The sequence below is a fragment of the Acanthochromis polyacanthus genome, chromosome 5 (assembly GCF_021347895.1).
Source record: "Acanthochromis polyacanthus isolate Apoly-LR-REF ecotype Palm Island chromosome 5, KAUST_Apoly_ChrSc, whole genome shotgun sequence".
NCBI classification, from domain to species: Eukaryota; Metazoa; Chordata; class Actinopteri; family Pomacentridae; genus Acanthochromis; species Acanthochromis polyacanthus.
Genome location: NC_067117.1, coordinates 3281803 through 3302482, shown reverse-complemented (window position 1 = coordinate 3302482; position 20680 = coordinate 3281803). Strand labels below are relative to the sequence as shown.

The 20680-nt window shown below is 38.0% G+C and overlaps 1 protein-coding gene across 1 annotated transcript in view; it reads right to left on the bottom strand.

Annotated features, from left to right (window-relative positions):
- LOC110966357 (metabotropic glutamate receptor 7) overlaps positions 1-20680 on the bottom strand; it is a 262684-nt gene that overhangs the window by 71220 nt on the left and 170784 nt on the right. Inside the window, 2 exon segments of the mRNA XM_051948878.1 lie at positions 5798-5937; positions 20417-20617. Of these exon segments, the coding sequence (XP_051804838.1) occupies positions 5798-5937; positions 20417-20617 (341 nt within the window).

The window sequence follows — 20680 nt, the reverse complement described above, 5'->3', positions numbered from 1 at the left end:
TTTTGTGCCTCTTTGCGGTCATTTTGTGTCTCTTTGCAGTCATTTTGTGTCTCTTTGTGGTCATTTTGTGTCTTTGTGGTCATTTTGCTTTGGTTTGTTGTAATTTTGTGCATTTTTGTGGTCATTTTGTGCCTCTTTGCGGTCATTTTGTGTCTCTTTGCAGTCATTTTGTGTCTCTTTGCGGTCATTTTGTGTCTCTTTGCGGTCATTTTGTGCCTTTTGTGGTCATTTTGAGTCTCTTTGCGGTCATTTTGTGCCTTTTGCGGTAATTTTGTGTCTCTTTGTGGTCATTTTGTGTCTCTTTGTGGTCATTTTGTGCCTTTTCTGGTCATTTTGTGCCTCTTTGCGATCATTTTGTGTCTCTTTGCGGTCATTTTGTGCCTCTTTGCGGTCATTTTGTGCCTCTTTGCGGTCATTTTGTGCCTTTTGTGGTCATTTTGTGTCTCTTTGCGGTCATTTTGTGCCTCTTTGTGGTCATTTTGTGCCTTTTCTGGTCATTTTGTGTCTCTTTGTGGTCATTTTGTGCCTCTTTGTGGTCATTTTGTGCCTCTTTGTGGTCATTTTGTTGCTCTTTGTGGTCATTTTATTTCAGTTTGTTGTATTTTTGTGGTCATTTTTGTGGTCCTCTTGTGGTTGTTCTGTATTTATTTGTGGTCTTTTTGCACCCTGGTCGTCATTTCAGTTGTCCTTGTTGTCGTTCTGTTTCTCTTGTGGTCCTTTTGCTTTTCATTTCTAGCAGTCATTGATCAGTTTCTTTCTGGTTTGTCTTTTTTTTAAACCAACTAAAACCAGAACATTCATCGGGTGGAGCTGAGCCTCCTCCATCATCAGCTCCTGTACATCTCCACAGTCAGGACACACAATTCCAACACACACTGGATTTTCATACCGTCACACGTCTGATGCTTTATCTTAGATGGATCACACTCGCACACAAACAGACACACACTCCCATCACAGTAGAAGCCAGTCAGATCCTCCAGTGCGCTACCAGAGTGATACCAGAGAAAAGTAATTCTCAGGAGAAACTTTCTGGAAACCGTAAGCTGTTCCTGAACAAATATAATTCAGCACCAAAGTCTGAAAGTTTTCCAGCATCAGAGAAGAAAAATGAAACACAGACAGCGGCCAGAGTAATAAAACAGCGCACAGTACACCTGTGTCTCTTTATAGTCATTTTGAATCCATTTATTGTAGTTTTGCTTCATTTTGTGTCTTTATGAGGTCATTTTATTGTAATTTGGAGTCTCTTTATGGTCATTTTGCATCTAGTTGTTGTCATTTCGCTTCATTTTGTTGTCATTCTGTCTCTTTTTGGAGTCATTTTTGCCTAATTTTTGTGTCTCTCTGTTTATTTTGCATTGATTTGTTGTCATTTTGCAGTCATTTCACATCTTTCTGTTGGCATTTTGTTGGTGTTTGGAGTCTCTTTATGGTCATTTTCCATCTAGTTGTAGTCATTTTGCTTCTCTCATGCACATTTTGTGTCTTTTTTGAGGACATTTTGCCACTAGTTGTTGTCATTTTGCTTCATTTTGCATCATTTCTTGTCTCTTTATGGTCATTATGCATCTAGTTGTTGTCATTTTGTCTCTTTTTGCTGTCATTTTGCCTAATTTTCGTGTCTCTGTGGTTATTTTGCATTGATTTGTTGTCATTTTGCTTCATTTTGTAGTCACTTCACATCTTTCTGTTGGCATTTTGATGGTGTTTGGAGTTTCTTTATGGTCATTTTCCATCTAGTTGTAGTCATTTTGCTTCTCTCATGCACATTTTGTGTCTTTTTTGAGGACATTTTGCCACTAGTTGTTGTCATTTTGCTTCATTTTGCATCATTTCTTGTCTCTTTATGGTCATTATGCATCTAGTTGTTGTCATTTTGTCTCTTTTTGCTGTCATTTTTGCCTAATTTTGTGTCTCTCTGTTTATTTTGCATTGATTTGTTGTCATTTTGCAGTCATTTCACATCTTTCTGTTGGCATTTTGTTGGTGTTTGGAGTCTCTTTATGGTCATTTTCCATCTAGTTGTAGTCATTTTGCTTCTCTCATGCACATTTTGTGTCTTTTTTGAGGACATTTTGCCACTAGTTGTTGTCATTTTGCTTCATTTTGCATCATTTCTTGTCTCTTTATGGTCATTATGCATCTAGTTGTTGTCATTTTGTCTCTTTTTGCTGTCATTTTGCCTAATTTTCGTGTCTCTGTGGTTATTTTGCATTGATTTGTTGTCATTTTGCTTCATTTTGTAGTCACTTCACATCTTTCTGTTGGCATTTTGATGGTGTTTGGAGTTTCTTTATGGTCATTTTCCATCTAGTTGTAGTCATTTTGCTTCTCTCATGCACATTTTGTGTCTTTTTTGAGGACATTTTGCCACTAGTTGTTGTCATTTTGCTTCATTTTGCATCATTTCTTGTCTCTTTATGGTCATTATGCATCTAGTTGTTGTCATTCTGTCTCTTTTTGCTGTCATTTTTGCCTATTTTTGTGTCTCTCTGTTTATTTTGCATTGATTTGTTGTCATTTTGCAGTCATTTCACATCTTTCTGTTGGCATTTTGTTGGTGTTTGGAGTTTCTTTATGGTCATTTTCCATCTAGTTGTAGTCATTTTGCTTCTCTCATGCACATTTTGTGTCTTTTTTGAGGACCTTTTGCCACTAGTTGTTGTCATTTTGCTTCATTTTGCATCATTTCTTGTCTCTTTATGGTCATTATGCATCTAGTTGTTGTCATTTTGTCTCTTTTTGCTGTCATTTTGCCTAATTTTCGTGTCTCTGTGGTTATTTTGCATTGATTTGTTGTCATTTTGCTTCATTTTGTAGTCACTTCACTTCTTTCTGTTGGCATTTTGATGGTGTTTGGAGTCTCTTTATGGTCATTTTTCATCTAGTTGTCATTTTGCTTCTCATGTACATTTTGTGTCTTTTTTGTGGACATTTTGCAACTAGTTGTCATTTTGCATTATTTTTTGTCTCTGTGGTTATTTTGCATCAATTTGTTGTCATTTTACTTCATTTTGTAGTCAATTCGCATCGTTTTGTTGGCATTTTGTGTCACTTTGATGTAATTTTACTTCATTTTGTTTTCATTTTTTTGTCATTTTGTATTCTTGTGGTCATGTTTCATCCCTTTGGGGTCATTTTTTATCGTTCTGTTGTCATTTTGCATCTCTGTTTTTGTTATGAATTTCTTCGTGGCCATTTTGTGTCTTTTTGCAGCCACTATGTGTGGCTTTATGATCATTTTGAGGTTCTTTAGGGGCATTTTGCATCTCTGTTGCCTTTATGTGTCTCTTTGTGGCCATTTTGCATCTTTTTATTGTCATCTTGTTTCTCCTTGTGGTCATTTGGTCTCACTAATTTATCCAAACTATTCACTTACTGTGTGTGTTTGATTTTGCACCAAATAAAACCGTAAACTGCTCCAGAAGAAACATAATGCAGCGCCACAGAGCCTGAAACTCTTCCAGCATCAGAGAGGAATAATGAAACACAGACAGCAACTATTAAAACTGGAGCTGATCGATGATGACACAACCAGCTCTGATAACACGTCCGTGAACCACACAGGAAGTGGCCTTTCTCAGACTGGACGGAAAATAGCTGCAGCCGGTGCAAATAACGGTAAACTCGGCTCCATTCCTTCACATTTGCTGCAGCTTCACTGAGGTCCATCTGGCCGGATCACACGGCCTAATAAATTGGTAAACCTCTCACACAATCAGATAATCTTCTGTGCTATAAGTCCTGACCGAGCCTCCAATTAGCTCCAGCATGGAAGAGCCAAATCTGGTGTAAACTGGCCGGCTAATCCTCCAGCGAGTCCCAGTCTGAGTCAGACGGAAACACATCAGCAGCCGGCCGACGTGGCGCTGGGACTTATTAATACAGTCAGATGCAAATTCTCCAAAACCTCGCCCTCGCCGAGAAAAGAACAAGCGAGCGGATGTTTTGCGATGTTATTGTGCAAGTCTGCAGTTATCGGAACACGAGATCGGATGTAATTAACGACTGCAGGATGGATCGCTGCCGTCGCCGCGCTGACACCCGCATGCATATTCATGTCGACGCTAACTGTGCATCTGCTTTCAGCACATCTGATGCTGTTTTACATTCTGCTGTCGCCCGAAAATAGATTGAGCTCCTGCGTCTACAGCTGGATCGACCTGTGAAGGGGCCCCTGGGCGACATACGGGGCCCGACACACAGCGGTTCTCAATCAAGGATGTGTCGATTCACTCCGTTCTCCCCAAAGAGAATCCAGGAGAAACATTTATTCCCTTTGTTTTCGGCTAAACCTGTTTCCATTTTGGTTGTTGTGGCAGCAAATCAAAGGATTTATCCTCCTGGTGTGAGACTCGGGTGCAACACTAAAGTCAAATGAACAATATCAGACTGGCTCAGATGGAAAACTATCAGTCGACAATGAGACAGTTACCAGATAGGGCTTGAATGGAGTAATGATGTATAGTAATCCAAAGAAAAATCTATTAAGAAAAAACAAATAGTACCTTCTCTGAAACCAGTCAATTAGATCCAAGGGAAAAAACAGAAATCTGGATGTTATCGAGAGATCAGAAATGTCTGCAAGATGACTACAAAGAGACGCAAAACCACCACAAAATGACAACAAGAAGACACCGAAACAACACAGAGACATAAAACTGCCACAAAGAGACACAAAAAACACCAAAGAGACTCAAAGCAACCACAAAGACACAAAATGACCACAAGAAGACACCAAAACAAAACAAAGAGACATCAAGGAACCACAAAGAGACACAAAACAATCACAGAGACTCAAAGCAATTACAAAGAGACACAAAATGACCATAAAGAGACTCAAAGAAACCATAGAGACACAAATTGCCAACAAAGAACTCTCCCCCCAAAAAAATCAGACATGAAATGACCATAAAGAGTCAACAAAACAATTACGATGACACAAAGCCACCACAAAGAGAAGCAAAACAAACCACAAAGGGATGCAAACCCACCGCAAAAAGACACAAAAACAACTATAGAATGACACAAAAAAACCCACAAAGAGACAAAAAAGAAGAGACGCAAAATGACTACAAAGAGGTAGAGATACAAAACTACCACAAAATGAAACAACAACTACAAAGGGACGCAAAATGACCACAAAGAGTCACAAAACAACTACAATGACACAAAACCACAACAAACAGACACAAAATGATCAAGTACAAACAGAAAACAATCCTCAAGAGACAAAACAAGGTTAAAAAGACACAAAATGACCACAAAAGTACACAAAATGGCAATAAAGAGGCACAAAATGCAGTTAATCTGTTGATGAACTTGAATGCATTTTACCCGCAGCCTAATTAGCCTGAATGAATTCTGGCTATTTTATACTGAAATGATATCGACCCAAAAAAAACAGACCAGCCGCACATAGTCAGATGATTTCTGGAACTAGAGCTACATCAACTGGGGAGCCAAGCAAACAAAGAAAAAAATATTGAGGAACACAACACAGACAGTTTAGTAAGTTAGGAGCTGACTCCAAACTAACTCAGTGACGTAATTGTTGTCCTGCGGTGGGATTTCCTCAGCACAAGCCTCAGAAACACTGAGAACAGCATAATAAAGACTCATCTCTGTGCAGTCCAAACTAGTTCCCAGCACTCAACACACCACAAACGTCTCTTCACAACAGAAATAACGACATCTCCTCAACCCCATGTTTCGCCATCTTCAGGATCGTCATATTTTCCACACTCTGCACGATTTCACCCTCAGATTAACTGTGTTGTATTTAAAAACTCACGTTGAGCTGCAGCGTCTCCGTCCACTGTCCAATCACACGGTATCCTGGTCCGCTCACGTTGTTCCACTGGTACTGAAACAGATCATAGCGTCCGGGAGCGTCGCCGTTACGGTTGAACGTCACCGAAGTACCAGCACTTCCTGTGGAGGAGAACAGGTATTTGATCAGTCGACACATCAATGAATCCACAGTTGTAATGGTCTCCATGTACATTTGGTAAATGATAAATGTAAAACTACCATCAGGAGCAGATTTCAACTCTTATTTGCTGATACAGGTAAAGTTATAGAAAGACATCCTAGTGTCACTAAATTCATAGAGACAGCTAACTACACAAAAAAAGTCACAAAACGACAGCTAGCTACACAGCTAAAGTCACAAAAAGACCACAACCACTGCTAAAGTAGCAAAAAAATGCCAAAAGCTACAGCTAAAGTCACATAGAGATAGCTAACTGCATGGCTAAACATAAACAAAGGTCCAACAACAAGCTAAAGTCATAAAAAGATAACTAACTACACAATTAGAGTAATAGGAGGATGGCTATCCTGCTGAAAAAATTCAGAGAAACCATCAGGCATATTCTATTGGTTTCTAATGATTCCTGATGGTTTCTAATGGTTTTTCCTAATGGTATTCTAATGGATTTTCTAGCAGGGTAACTCCAGGCCAAAGTTCAAGAAAGATTGCCAAAACCACTAACGTCATAGAAAGACAGCTAACTGCACAGCTAATGTCAGAGAGTCCACAACCATTGCTAAGGTCATCAAAAAATGTTAACTGCAAAGCTAAAGTCATGGCGAGACAATTAACTATGCAAATAAAGTCAGAAAAGATAGCTAACTGCACAGCTAAAGTCACAAAAGGCCACAACCACTGCTAAAGTAGCAGAAAAATGCCAAGTACAAAGCTAAAGCTACAGCTAAAGTCACATAGAGACAGCTAACTGCATGGCTAAACATAAACAAAGATCCAGCAACAAACCAAAGTCATAAAAAGATAACTAACTACACAACTGGAGTAATAGGAGGATGGCTAACTACAGGCCAAAGTTCAAGAAAGATGGCCAACACCACTAACGTCATAGAAAGACAACTAACTGCACAGCTAATGTCAGAGAGTCCAAAACCATTGCTAAGGTCATCAAAAAATGTTAATTGCAAAGCTAAAGCCATGGAGAGACAATTAACTACGCAAATAAAGTCAGAAAGGATTGCTAACTGCACAGCTAAAGTCATAAAAAGACCACAACCACTGCTAAAGTAGCAGAAAAATGCCAAGTACAAAGCTAAAGCTACAGCTAAAGTCACATAGAGCGAGCTAACTGCATGGCTAAACACAAACAATGATCCAACAACAAGCAAAGGCCATAAAAAGATAACTATATACACAATTGGAGTAATAGGAGGATGGCTAACTACAGGCCAAAGTTCAAGAAAGATGGCCAAAACCACTAACGTCATAGAAAGACAACTAACTACACAGCTAAAGTCATAAAAAGGTGGCTGGCACTGCTAATGTCATTAAAAAATGACTAACTATACAACTAAAGTCATAGAAAGACAAATGGAAAAATGTTCACTTTATTATTCCCTTAGGTAACTCCATTTTAAGTCATAAAAAGGATGGCTAACAAATGTTAAAGTCATTACAAAACATCTAAATACAAGTTTAAGTCAAAGTAATGATGGCTAACAATGCTAAAGTCATAAAAAAGTGTTTACTACAAGCTTAAGTCATAGAAAGACAGCTAACTCCATGACTAAAGTAACAGAAAGACAGATAACTACATAGTTAAAGCCATAAAAAGAATCCCCTAAAACGATGGCTCACAATGCTAAAGTCATAACATAAAAGCTTACTACAAGCTGAAGTCATAGAAAAACAGCTTACTACATAATTTAAGTCATAAAAAGCTAGCTAACTGCACAGTTAAAGTCATATAAAGGATGGTTTTGTTAAAGTCACAAAAAACAGCTTGCTACAGAATTAAAATGATAGAAAGAGCCATAAAAACAATTGCTAACAAAGATAAAGTCATAAAAAAGACAGCAAACTACACAGCTAAATTCATGAAAACCTTAAGATTTAACCATCAACATCTCTTATAACCAGTAAATCAATATTCATCACACTGGAACTACTGGCTGGTCTACAACGTTAGCTGTCTGTTTGCCTGCAATGGTACATTTATATTTCATAACATTTTACTGTCTGTAAAAACAGACGATAGCGAGTCGGATGCAGCTTAACTCATCTCGTCCAAACATGCTTTTTTGTGGTTTAGCTGAACTGAGCAGCCGGCGGACAGAAGACGGACGTGACAGCCAGCGTGGTTCTGACAGTTTCTCTGAGAGGATTTTGGAGGACGGCTTGTCTCTCCGACTTTGTTTATTCGTCTGTTTGTTTGTGCTCTGCGGCGCCGTGGAGACCCCCTCAAACACATTGTTTTTATTTTATTCACTTTGACTCACGCCGCTCTGCAGCAGGCCACGACGTCTCTCTTTCAAGTCTCTATTTAATTTACAGCAAAAAAGGGGGAAGGAAGGCGGACGGGGAAAACAGAAATGTAGTGAAAAGAGAAGAAACGGGGGGCTGGCAGACAGAGGCAAGAGGACAGAGTGTTGGTTAGAATGAAACGCAGAATATGCAGATATCCTCGGGTCAGAAACGACTGTTTTGGCAGGAAGCTCTGCTGATTACTGCAGCGTTTTTATGAGTATTTTTTCTCTCAGCACCTCTGGAGTGTAAAAGTTGCTCGGTAGCTGCAAACACCGTTACAGGATGCTTTTTCTCTTTCATATTCTGCCGTGTGTTTTATTCATCACAGCTCTGTTTGCGTGAGACACAAAGGCAGAGTTATTTTTATTTGTGAGCGTGTGCATGAAGCGTTGTTCGTACAGATTAAGAAAACATGCACGCATGTAGAAGCATGTCTGGTTGTTGCATGCTTGGTGGGATTAATGTTGGCAACCTGAGATAAGACCAGAATAAAAACTGTCAGAGTTCTTCCTCTGTCTGCGCCTCTTTCAGGAAGGAAAATGTCAAACACGTCTGTTTTTATTGCTGCATTTTGTTTTCATCGATACGCTCACTGTGGCACTTTGGGAAAACATGAAAGATTTACAAAGATATTTGAACGTTTCCTCGCAGAACTGCACTGTTTCCACTCAGGTTTTGTGTGTGCACAAAGTGAAAATGTGTATATGAGATACAAAAAACACAGAATCCCACAAGGAACACTGTTTTAACACAAAATATCTGAGTTTGACTGTCTGGAATTACAATTACAGATATCAGATACAGACATCATCATAGAAAGACAGCAAACTACATGATTAAAGTCATAGAAAGACAAGTAACGAGACAGTTAAAGGCAAAAGAAGACAGCTACCTACGAGGTTCATGATGGCTAACAAGCTAAAATCATAAAAAGACAGCTAACTACATAACTATAGTAAAGGAAGACTGCTAAATGCAAGTCAGTCATAGAAAGACAGCAAACTACACAGCTGAAGTCATAAAAATGATGGACAACAATGCTAAACTTATAAAAAGATAGCTAACTGCACAATTAAAGTAAAAGAAAGACAGCTAACTGCACAATTGAAGTAAAAGAACGACAGCTAACTTCAAGCCTAAGTCATAGAAAAGCAGCTAACTACACAGCTAAAGTCATAAAAATGATGGCTAACAATGCAAAAGTCATAAAAAAGACAGCTAGCCACAAGCTAAAGTCACAAAAAGGATGGCTAACAATGCTAAAGTCATAAGAAGACAACTAACTACAAGCGGAAGTCATAAGAAGACAACTAACTACAAGCGGAAGTCATAAAAACAGAGCTAACTACACAGCTAACGTCATAAAAAGGCTGGCTAGCAAATGCTAAAGTCATTAAAAACAGCTAAATACAAGCTAAAGTCATAATATTGGTGGCTAACAATGCTAAGATCATAGAAAGACAAATAACTTTATAATTAAAGTCAAAGAAAGACAGCTAAAAACACAACGGAAGTTATTAAAAGGATGCTTAACAATGCTAAAGTCATACAAAGACGGCTAACTACAAACTAAAGTTCTGAAAATGATGGCTAACAATGGTAAAGTCAAAAGAAGAGAACTAACTACAAGCTGAGTCATAAAAAGAAAGCTAAATACACAGCTAAAGTCATAAAAAGGCTGGCTAGCAAATGCTAAAGTCATTAAAAACAGCTAAATACAAGCTAAAGTCACAATTTTGATGGCTAACAATGCTAAAATCATAGAAAGACAAATAATTTTATAATTAAAGTCAAATAAAGATAGCTAACAGCACAGCGAAAGTTATTAAAATTATGTTTAACAATGCTAAAGTCATAGAAAGACAGCTAACTACAAGCTAAAGTTATGAAAATGATGGCTAACAATGCTAAAGTCAAAAGAAGAGAACTAACTACAAGCTCAAGACATAAAAGGTAGCTAATAACAGGCCCAAATCATAGAAAGACAGCTAACTACACAGCTAATTATAAGATAAATTCATTAAAAAAAGAATGGCTAAAAATGCTAAAGTCATAAGAAAACAGCTAAATACAAGCCAGAATTACAGAAAGGCAGCTAACTACATGATTAAAGTGATATAAAGACAGGTAAACGCAGCTAAAGTTATAAAAAGGATGGACACTTCAAATCAATGCAGTGCTCTAACGTACAAAACACTATATGAATAAATCCTGTCTGTGTGCAGAGTTCTTCCCTGTTTGCTCCTCATTCAGAAGGTAAATGTCAAACACATTTGTTTTCATCAGTTTTTATCACTCTCCCACAAAACATTAAGGCTTTACTGTGATATTCAGACATTTCCTCACAGAACTGCACTGAGTTTTTTTTGGTCCACAAAGTGAAAATGTGCATGAAAACAAGTGGCTGGAAACCCAAGAAGATCTGCTGAGCCACAGCTGCCTGGTTCAGAGCCAGCAGCAGACGCACTGATTAGCCCGAGATGCTGCAGGATTAGACAAGATAACACTTTATTGTGCGCTCACATGGAAATCTGTCCTGCAGCTCATGCTCCGACAATCAGCAGAACCATCACAGAACATAAAAGAACGTTTGCAGGAACGGTTTGGGTGGCAGCAGCAGGGGGTCCTTCACCTTCTCGACTCCTCTGTTGATTCAGTGCAGCTACAGCTTAAAAACCAAAGATTTCTGCTTAATATTAAGCTTCTTTCATCTGCAGGAACAAAGCCCTTATCGGCTCCTTTCATGAGGGCATCAGAACAAAAAGAAATGGCATTTACTGGATGTAATTCCACTTCTATAAGAACGTAGGAAATAGAACAACCAGCCACCACAAGGTTACGCTCCTGCATAAACTGCATTCTTTGTCAAACTGAGACTACAGTGCATGAAATTGTGAATTACTTGAGGGTGAGCCGAATCTTTGAGCATGTTCCGACTACAGGAACGTCTTTCAGGGACGATTTTAATGTAGAAAATGGAAACTTTAGAAAATAAGTAAATTAAAAAGAATATAAACAAATAAGCAGGCTAATATTTCAAAAGCTGGGGGAGGAAAGTCTTGAAAAATAACCAATAAACACCAGTGAATAATGTCCACATTTAAAAAAAAATCTGTATGTTTACAACATCTGACTGAAAAAAAATACACAATTTTTACTGTAATTAAAATAGCAAAAAATAACATGTGATTTTACAGAGTTTTCATTAAAAAAAGAGGTAAATAAAGAAGTAAATTAAGTAATAAAAAGGGGGAAATACTAACTGTTATTTTACATTTTTTTTCAGTTTTGATAAAAGACAGATGGTATTTAAAAAATTAAAATCCAACAAAAAACATAATTTACTTTTTTCATTATTAAACAAAATGGAAAACAGCCTGAGACTGTAAATAATGTCCACATCAAAAATCTGGATTTTTAAAAATAATAATTTCTTCTATTTACCACATTTGACTGTAAAAAAATACATTTTTTTCTTTTATTTAAATTGGCAGAAAAATTTAATAAAAGTTATGTCTATCAAGAAATGAATTTTTTTTACATATTTTTCCTGTTTGATAAATTACAAATATTACCCAGTAAAATGACAGAAAAAATATTAATTCATTTGTTTGCTCTAAAAAAAGCAAAAATAAAATGAAAAACAGACCAAACTGTGACTAATGTCCACATCAACAATCCGTTGTTTTTTTTTGTTTGTTTGTTTTTTTTTACAAATTTGTTATTTTTCAGTGCCTGATTTTAAAAACAAAAAACATTATTCTACTACATTATGTCAGCTAAAATATCATTGTCTTCCAGATATTTGCCGTTTGTTTTTAATTTAAATTTATTTTTTTAAATCATTTTACAGCTACTGAATTTCTAAAAGGGACAATGTTTTTATGTTGAATTGAAAGTAATTAAAAATATCTTGAAGTGGAATTATGAAATGTCAGAATTTAACAACTGGTAAAACTGACAGAGTTTATCCTGGAAGAATGACGATGTTGCGATCTGAAATGTTCTCTCCCAGACAGATCCAGTCTGGATGTTAAAATGTCGTCTCACATCCTGAACGCTTGTAGTAAATCTACTCAGAGGAACACTTTGTTCCTGCTGATTGCTTTTTACTAAAAAAAAAATCACCTTTATGAAGAGTGTCTATCTGAGCTGAAAGCAAACTCGACAGAATTCCTCCAGTCCTCTGATGTGAAGCACATCTAATATGCAAATCTGATCACTTCTCCTCCGCTGGAGATTCAGAGCAATTATCCTCCCAGAAGTGGAAGACTTATCTGAGATCGCAGGTCTGGATCTGAAAACCAGTCCAGACGAAGATAAAGCAGAAAACAGCAGCTTTTACTGCTTCTCCTCTGGTCTCAGGATCATTTGCTTTTTAAAAAGTGACCTTTATAGTAGAACCACAACTACAGATGATAGTTTTACTTCTTATTATGCACCATAAATACACACACGTGCTAAATATAAGAAGAAATGCCAGAACTAAGTGCACTCTTAGTAGTAGAAGAACCTCAAAGAATCTTTTTTTTGCCTCCAAATAACATGCAAACTGGCATTTTGTATCTCCGTAGTCTTCCAAAATAACCACAGAGACACAAAACAATCACAGAGATGAAAAAGCGATCAAAAAACTGAAATATTCCACAACGAGACACCAAATCAAAGCAGACTCTATAGATAAAGAAACAAATCAATGAAAAAGATGTACAAAATGATCACAAAGAACCACAAAGAAGACAAAAACAGACACAAAATGACTACAAAGAGAAACAAAATGATCACAAAGACACAAAAATGACCATAAAAAGACACAAAACCACAAAAAGAGATGAGACACAAAACAACCACAAAGAGACACAAAATGACCACAAAGAGATACAAAACAACCACAAAAAGACACAAACAACCATAGACACAAAACAACTACAAAAAGACACAAAATGACCACAAAGAGACACAAAACGACCACAAAAATGGATGAGACACAAAATGACCACAAAAAGACACAAAACAACCACAAAAAAAGATGAGGCACAAAACAACCACAAAGAGACACAAAACAACCACAAAGAGACACAAAACAACCACAAAGGGATACAAAATGATCAGAAAGAGACACAAAACAACCACAAAGAGACAGAAAACAACCACAAAGAGAGATCAGGCACAAAACAACCACAAAGAGACACAAAACAACCATAAAGAGACACAAAACAACCACAAAGAGACAGAAAACAACCACAAAAGACACAAAACAACCACAATAAGAGATGAGGCACAAAACAACCACAAAGAGACAGAAAACAACCACAAAGAGACACTAAACAACCACAAAGAGACAGAAAACAACCACAAATAGACACAAAACAACCACAAAAAGAGATGAGGCACAAAACAACCACAAAGAGACAGAAAACAACCATAAAGAGACACAAAACAACCACAAAAAGAGATGAGGCACAAAACAACCACAAAGAGACAGAAAACAACCACAAAGAGACAGAAAACAACCATAAAGAGATACAAAACGATCACAAACCCAGTAGATTCTGTGTATTATAGAAATATGAATATTTTGTTGTCGTATTGAACTAAAGTAAAGCATTAAAGATTCGTATTCCTTCATCATAAAATGAACCAAACTGATTAAATTCTGTTCATAATCATGTCAGGTAACTCTACAACACGGCTGTAACACGGTTCCTCCTGGACTTCCTGTTTGAACTCTCCCTCCAGCAGACGGTTTCCTGAATTGAGCTGTTAGAGGTTCCTCCAGGAACCCCTGAAGCAAACAAGGTTCCTCTGACGTCCCCAGAGCTCCTCCAGGCTCTTCTGGTTCCAGCTCACCCTTTATCCAGAAACATCTCATCTGCTGCTCTTATGTATAATTCCTCCCAGGAAACAAGCTCAAACGGACTCCACGTTTTGTTCATAAAATACAGTTCTGGTCCTCTTAGACGCTACGGATGGAAGAGAAAACGACATGAACTGGTCCAAATGTACGATAACGTTAGCGGGAGATGTAGAGTTTCTGAAGGATCTAGTCGGCTTTCATTTGAAGGAGCCATTATTATGCTAGTTTGTGGTTTTATAACTGTATTAGATGTTCACTTATGTAAATGTTAATTTTCCTCATATCGTGTTGTTGCAGCGTCTCCTCTCAAGTAAACGTCTAAAATGTTCAGTTTGAATTGTTTAAAGAGCTAAATTTAAATTCAGAGCCGAGGCACCCCTTCTGAGATTCTCTTTATGGGAATTTTGTCTCTTTGTGGTTGTTTTGTGTCTTTGTGTGGTTGTTTTGTGTCTCTTTGTTTGTTTTGTGTCTCTTTGTGGTCATTTTGTGTCTTTTATGGTTGCTTTGTGTCTCTGAGTTTTTTTGTCTCTTTGTGTTTGTTTTGTGTCTCTGTGGTTGTTTTGTGTCTCCTTGTGGTTGTTTTGTGTCTCTGTGATTGTTTTGTGTCTCTTTGTGGTCATTTTGTGTCTCTGAGTTTTTTGTCTCTTTGTGTTTGTTTTCTGTCTCTGTGGTTGTTTTGTGTCTCTGTGGTTGTTTTATGTCTCCTTGTGGTTGTTTTGTGTCTCTTTGTGGTTGTTTTGTGTCTCTTTGTGGTTGTTTTGTGTCTCTTTGTGGTTGTTTTGTGTCTCTTTGTGATTGTTTTGTGTATCTTTATGGTTGTTTTGTGTCTCCTTGTGATTGTTTTGTGTCTCTGTGATTGTTTTGTGTCTGTTTGTGGTCATTTTGTGTCTCTTTATGGTTGTTTGTGTCTCTTTGTGGTCATTTTGTGTCTTTTATGGTTGTTTTGCGTCTCTTTATGGTTGTTTTGTGTCCCTTTGTGATTGTTTTGCATCTCTGTGGTTGTTTTGTCTCTCTTTCTGGTTGTTTTGTGTCTCTATGTGGTTTTTTTGTGTCTCTTTCTGGTTGTTTTGTGTCTCTATGTGGTTTTTTTGTGTCTCTTTCTGGTTGTTGTCTGTCTCTTTCTGGTTGTTTTGTGTTTGCTTGTGGTTGTTTTGTGTCTCTGTGATTGTTTTGTGTCTCTTTGTGGTCATTTTGTGTCTCTGAGTTTTTTGTCTCTTTGTGTTTGTTTTGTGTCTCTGTGTTTGTTTTGTGTCTCTGTGGTTGTTTTATGTCTCCTTGTGGTTGTTTTGTGTCTCCTTGTGGTTGTTTTGTGTCTCCTTGTGGTTGTTTTGTGTCTCTTTGTGGTTGTTTTGTGTCTCTTTGTGGTTGTTTTGTGTCTCCTTGTGGTTGTTTTGTGTCTCTTTGTGGTTGTTTTGTGTCTCTTTGTGGTTGTTTTGTGTCTCCTTGTGGTTGTTTTGTGTCTCCTTGTGATTGTTTTGTGTCTCTTTGTGATTGTTTTGTGTATCTTTATGGTTGTTTTGTGTCTCCTTGTGATTGTTTTGTGTCTCTGTGATTGTTTTGTGTCTCTTTGTGGTCATTTTGTGTCTCTTTATGGTTGTTTGTGTCTCTTTGTGGTCATTTTGTGTCTTTTATGGTTGTTTTGCGTGTCTTTATGGTTGTTTTGTGTCCCTTTGTGATTGTTTTGCGTCTCTGTGGTTGTTTTGTCTCTCTTTCTGGTTGTTTTGTGTCTCTATGTGGTTTTTTTGTGTCTCTTTCTGGTTGTTGTCTGTCTCTTTCTGGTTGTTTTGTGTTTGCTTGTGGTTGTTTTGTGTCTCTTTATGGTTGTTTTGCGTCTCTTTATGGTTGTTTTGTGTCCCTTTGTGATTGTTTTGCGTCTCTGTGGTTGTTTTGTCTCTCTTTCTGGTTGTTTTGTGTCTCTATGTGGTTTTTTTGTGTCTCTTTCTGGTTGTTGTCTGTCTCTTTCTGGTTGTTTTGTGTTTGCTTGTGGTTGTTTTGTGTCTCTTTATGGTTGTTTTGTGTCTCTATGTGGTTGTTCTGTGTCTCTTTGTGGTGATTTTGTGGCTTTTATGGTTGTTTTGTCTCTCTTTCTGGTTGTTTTGTGTCTCTCTGTGGTTGTTTTGTCTCTCTTTCTGGTTGTTTTGTGTCTCTATGTGGTTGTTTTGTGTCTCTTTCTGGTTGTTGTGTGTCTCTTTGTGGTTGTTTTGTGTTTGCTTGTGGTTGTTTTGCGTCTCGTGGTTCTTTTGAGATGTCAAACAACCACAGAAAGACACAAAATGACCAGAAAGATGTAAAACAACCAAAACCCCGGTCGATTCTGTGTTTTATAGAAGTATTTATATTTTTCTAATGTTGTCATCTTGAACTAAATTAAAGCATTAGATATTGTTATTCATTTATCATAAATGAACCAAACTGATTTAATTCTGCTTATAATGGTGTCTGAACCAAACAGAGGTCCAGCTGCTGGGTTAAAAGCTACGGATCGACCTTTAGATCTGAAACCGGTTCCCTCGTTTTCCGGTCGATATTTGACTCCTGGTTCCAGAAAGATAAAACTTTGGAATGAAACCTTTTGCTGCACATTTTATCTCAGAGAATTGATCGTCTTCCTGTGAAAGATTCAACATGTGGAGGATTTGAAGCGGGGCTGAGAGCAGAGCGGCTGATTCTTCTTCTTTTATTATTTCTTTGTCTGAGTAATTATAAGGACTGCCACTTCCATTTTAAATCAGCACATTGCAGCTTTGCTAATTACCTGATAAAAGAGTCTCTGCGGGGCCGATTTGCGAGGCCCCGTCTCATGCATTAAAACCATAAAACCGTGCAGATTAATATTAGGAGTTCCACAGGTTACGCTGCAAATAGCCCATTATGAAAATTGAATATTGTAATATTTATAGAACCGGTTAAAGGAAGGGAAGTGTTTCACATTTAAGTTCTGTGTGAAGTCCAACAGGTCAAAACCCAACAAGTCATCTTTACATGTCTGTTTGTGGTTGTTTTGTGTGTCTTTGTGTGTGTTTTATTGTTTCTTTATGCTCATTTTGTGTCTCTTTAGGCTGTTTAATGCCTAAATGGTTGCTTTATGCTTCTGTGTGGTCAATTTCTGTCTCTTTGTGGTTGTTTTGTGTTTATCTGTGGTTGTTTTGTGTCTCTTTTAGGTTGATTTATCTCTATATCTCGTTATTTTCTGTCTCTTTGTGGTAATTTTGTGTTTATCTGTGGTTGTTTTGTGTCTCTTTTTGGTTGATTTGTCTATTTGTGGTTGCTTTGTGTCTCTTTTGGCTTATTTCTTTCTATATCTGGTTGTTTTCTGTCTGTTTGTGGTCATTTTGTGTTTATTCGTGATTGTTTTGTGTCTCTTTGTGCTCATTTTGTGTCTTGTTGTGGTTGTTTTGGGTTTGTTTTTGGATGATTTGTCTCTATTTGTGTTTGTTTTGTTTTGGTTGATTTGTCTATTTGTGGTTGTTTTGTGTCTGTTTTTGGTTGTTTTGTCTCTTTTTGTGGTTGTTTTCTGTCTCTTTGTGCTCATTTTGCGTTTATTTGTGGTTGTTTTGTGTCTCTTTGTGCTCATTTTGTGTCTTGTTGTGGTTGTTTTTGGAGGATTTGTCTCTATTTGTGTTTGTTTTGTGTTTTGTTTTGGTTGATTTGTCTATTTGTGGTTGTTTTGTGTCTGTTTTTGGTTGTTTTGTCTCTTTTGTGGTTGTTTTGTGTTTCTTTATGGTTGATTTGTCTATTTGTGGTTGTTTTATGTTTGTTTTTGAATGATTTGTCTCTATTTGTGGTTGTTTTGTGTTTTGTTTTGTTTGATTTGTCTCTTTTTGTGGTTGCTTTGTGTCTCTCTTTGGCTGATTTCACTCTATATCTGGTTGTTTTGTGTCTCTTTCTGCTCATTTTGTGTCTTGTTGTGGCTGTTTTGTTCCTTTCTGTGATAGTTCTGGATCTGTAGAGACCTCGTGGGGATTTTGTGTCACTTTATTGTTATTTTGAGTCTCTCTGTGGTGATTTTGTGGTTATTTTGCAGTTGTTATATGACTCTGTGTGCCTTTGTTTGTTTGTTTGTCCTGTCATGCTTGTTTTGTGTCTCCTTAGGCTGGTTTATGCCTCTATGGTTGTTTTATGTTTCTGTGTGGTCAATTTCTGTCACTTCCTGGTTATTTTGTGATTGTTTTGTGTCTCTTTGTTATATTTTGTGTCTCTCTGATCATTTTGTGGTTGTTTTATGTCTCCTGGTGTTTGTTTTGTGTCTCTTTCTGGTTGCTTTGTGTGTCCATTGTGACTATGTGTTTCTTTTTAGTCCTGTTTTTTTTTGTCAGTGGTTGTTTTGGATTCGCTTTGTGTATCCGTGGTGACTGTGTGTCTCGTATTTTCTTTTTTTTGTTCGTTTTCTGTCTCTTTGTGGTTGTTTACCATCTCTGTTTGGTGTCGGACCTCCTGACTGCGGTTCTGTCTACATTCATTAGTTGTTGTGATCAAACAGTTGTCTAGTGTTCACTGTGATGAGCCTCTTTTAGCTCCAGTTTTGCTCTCCACTGGCTGCTGGAGGAAACATCTGGATCTTTAGCGTACAGAGGCTGAAAAACAGCGAGCTGAACGTTAATTCTTCTGATAAAAACCTCCTTCCATCCACGGTAACGGCATCATTTCCCTCCTTTAGAGAGTAAACCATCAGCTCAGCCTTCAGCCTGGGTCGGCTGCCAGAGTAAAGACAATAACGCCGCTACAATAGCACCGCATTACATTTGCATTTTGGCCGCAGAAGAACTTATAAAGCGTCTCCGTCTCCCGTTATTGGACGCCTGGAAAGCCGAGCAGGTTATGAAACTCCTCAGGCGCTTTATTCTGCAAAACGCTGAACGGGAGGAAAGTTTGTGAGGATCCACAAGTTCCACCTCCTGGAGGAATCGATAGACGGGGCAGTAAAAGTCTCATTATTACCCCTTTAAAGAGCAGATATTAACCACTTGTCCCGTTTGTAAACTTGTTCAGTTTCCTCCACTGATTCAGACTTTAGGGGTTTTACCAACAAGTTGTTTCCTTCATTCGTCTCCACAATAAAACATGTTTAAAACTGAGGAAGAAACTGGAAAACAACAGGATGTATTTCTAATTTTATGGTCATTTTGTGTCTCTTCTTGGTTGTTTTGTGTCTCTTTGTGGTTGTTTTGTGTCCCTTTGTGGTTGTTTTGTGTCTCTTTGCGATCATTTTGTATATCGTAGTTGTTTTGTGTCTGTTTGTGGTCATTTTGTGTCTCTTTGTGGTTGTTTTGTGTCTCCTTGTGGTTGTTTTGTGTCTCTTTGTGGTTGTTTTGTGTCTCTTTGTGGTTGTTTTGTGTCTCTTTGTGTCCGTTTTGTGTCTCCTTGTGGTTGTTTTGTGTCTCCTTGTCCTTGTTTTGTGTCTCTTTGCTATTATTTTGCATATCTTAGTTGTTTTGTGTCTGTTTGTGGTCATTTTGTGTCTCTTTGTGGTTGTTTTGTGTCTCCTTGTGGTTGTTTTGTGTCTCCTTGTGGTTGTTTTGTGTCTCCTTGTGGTTGTTTTGTGTCTTTTTGTGGTTGTTTTCTGTCTTTTTGTGGTTGTTTTCTGTCTTTGTAGTTGTTTTGTGTCTCTTTGTGGTTGTTTTGTGTCTCTGCGATTATTTTGCATATCTTAGTTGTCTTGTGTCGTCATTTTATGTCTTTTTGGTTGCTTGGTGTCTCTGAAGTAGAAGAATGTCTTTATTGTCATTATACAGAATTGCTATCACTGAAGGGGGAAGCTAACCACAGCTCTCTCTTGTGTCTCTTTGTGTTCATATTCTGTCTCTTTGCTATCACTTTGTGTATATTTATGATTGCATTGTGTCTCTTTGCAGTAGTTTGCCTCTGTCTAGTCATTTAGTGTGTCTGTGGTCGGTTTTGTCTCTTTGCGGTGTTTTTGTTGTGTTTCTTTGTCGTCTTTTACGGCTGTTTTGAGCCCCATTGTGGACATATTTCAGTCTCCTATAAACCTGACATCATATTTCAGCCTCTCCTTTTAAATCCAGCTCAGGTTTTCAGACCTGCCTCGGCTTCATTTGGGTGTTTTGATAGAATCGCTTTAACAGATTCATAAAACGGCTTCATAGGAGAGGGACGGCGGTGACGGCTGCAGATAAAAGCCTCTTTAGGAGTCGACGTCGAGGCGTTTTATCAGCAGCAGCGTTTTTATCGGCAGTCTGACACTCTTTCTGTGCGGCTCGTAAACGTTTTCTGGCCTTGAGGCTCAGATCTTTACGGCTCACCGTTGAAGCTGACGCTGCGGATGTACTTGAGCAGCTTCTTGCCCCCGGCCAGGTCCATCTCGGGGCAGATGCCGGAGTTTTCTGGACACAGGTCTCGCTGCATGTTGTGGAGGGCGTGGGCCATGGCGTAGACGGCGTCGATCACGAACTGGACCTTCCCCTCCTGCTCGTACTTGGAGTCGATGCCGATCCGCTCCTGACCTGAAAACACAGCAGACACGTTCAGAAATCACCGCTTTGCTGCGAGAAACACGGAAAACGAAG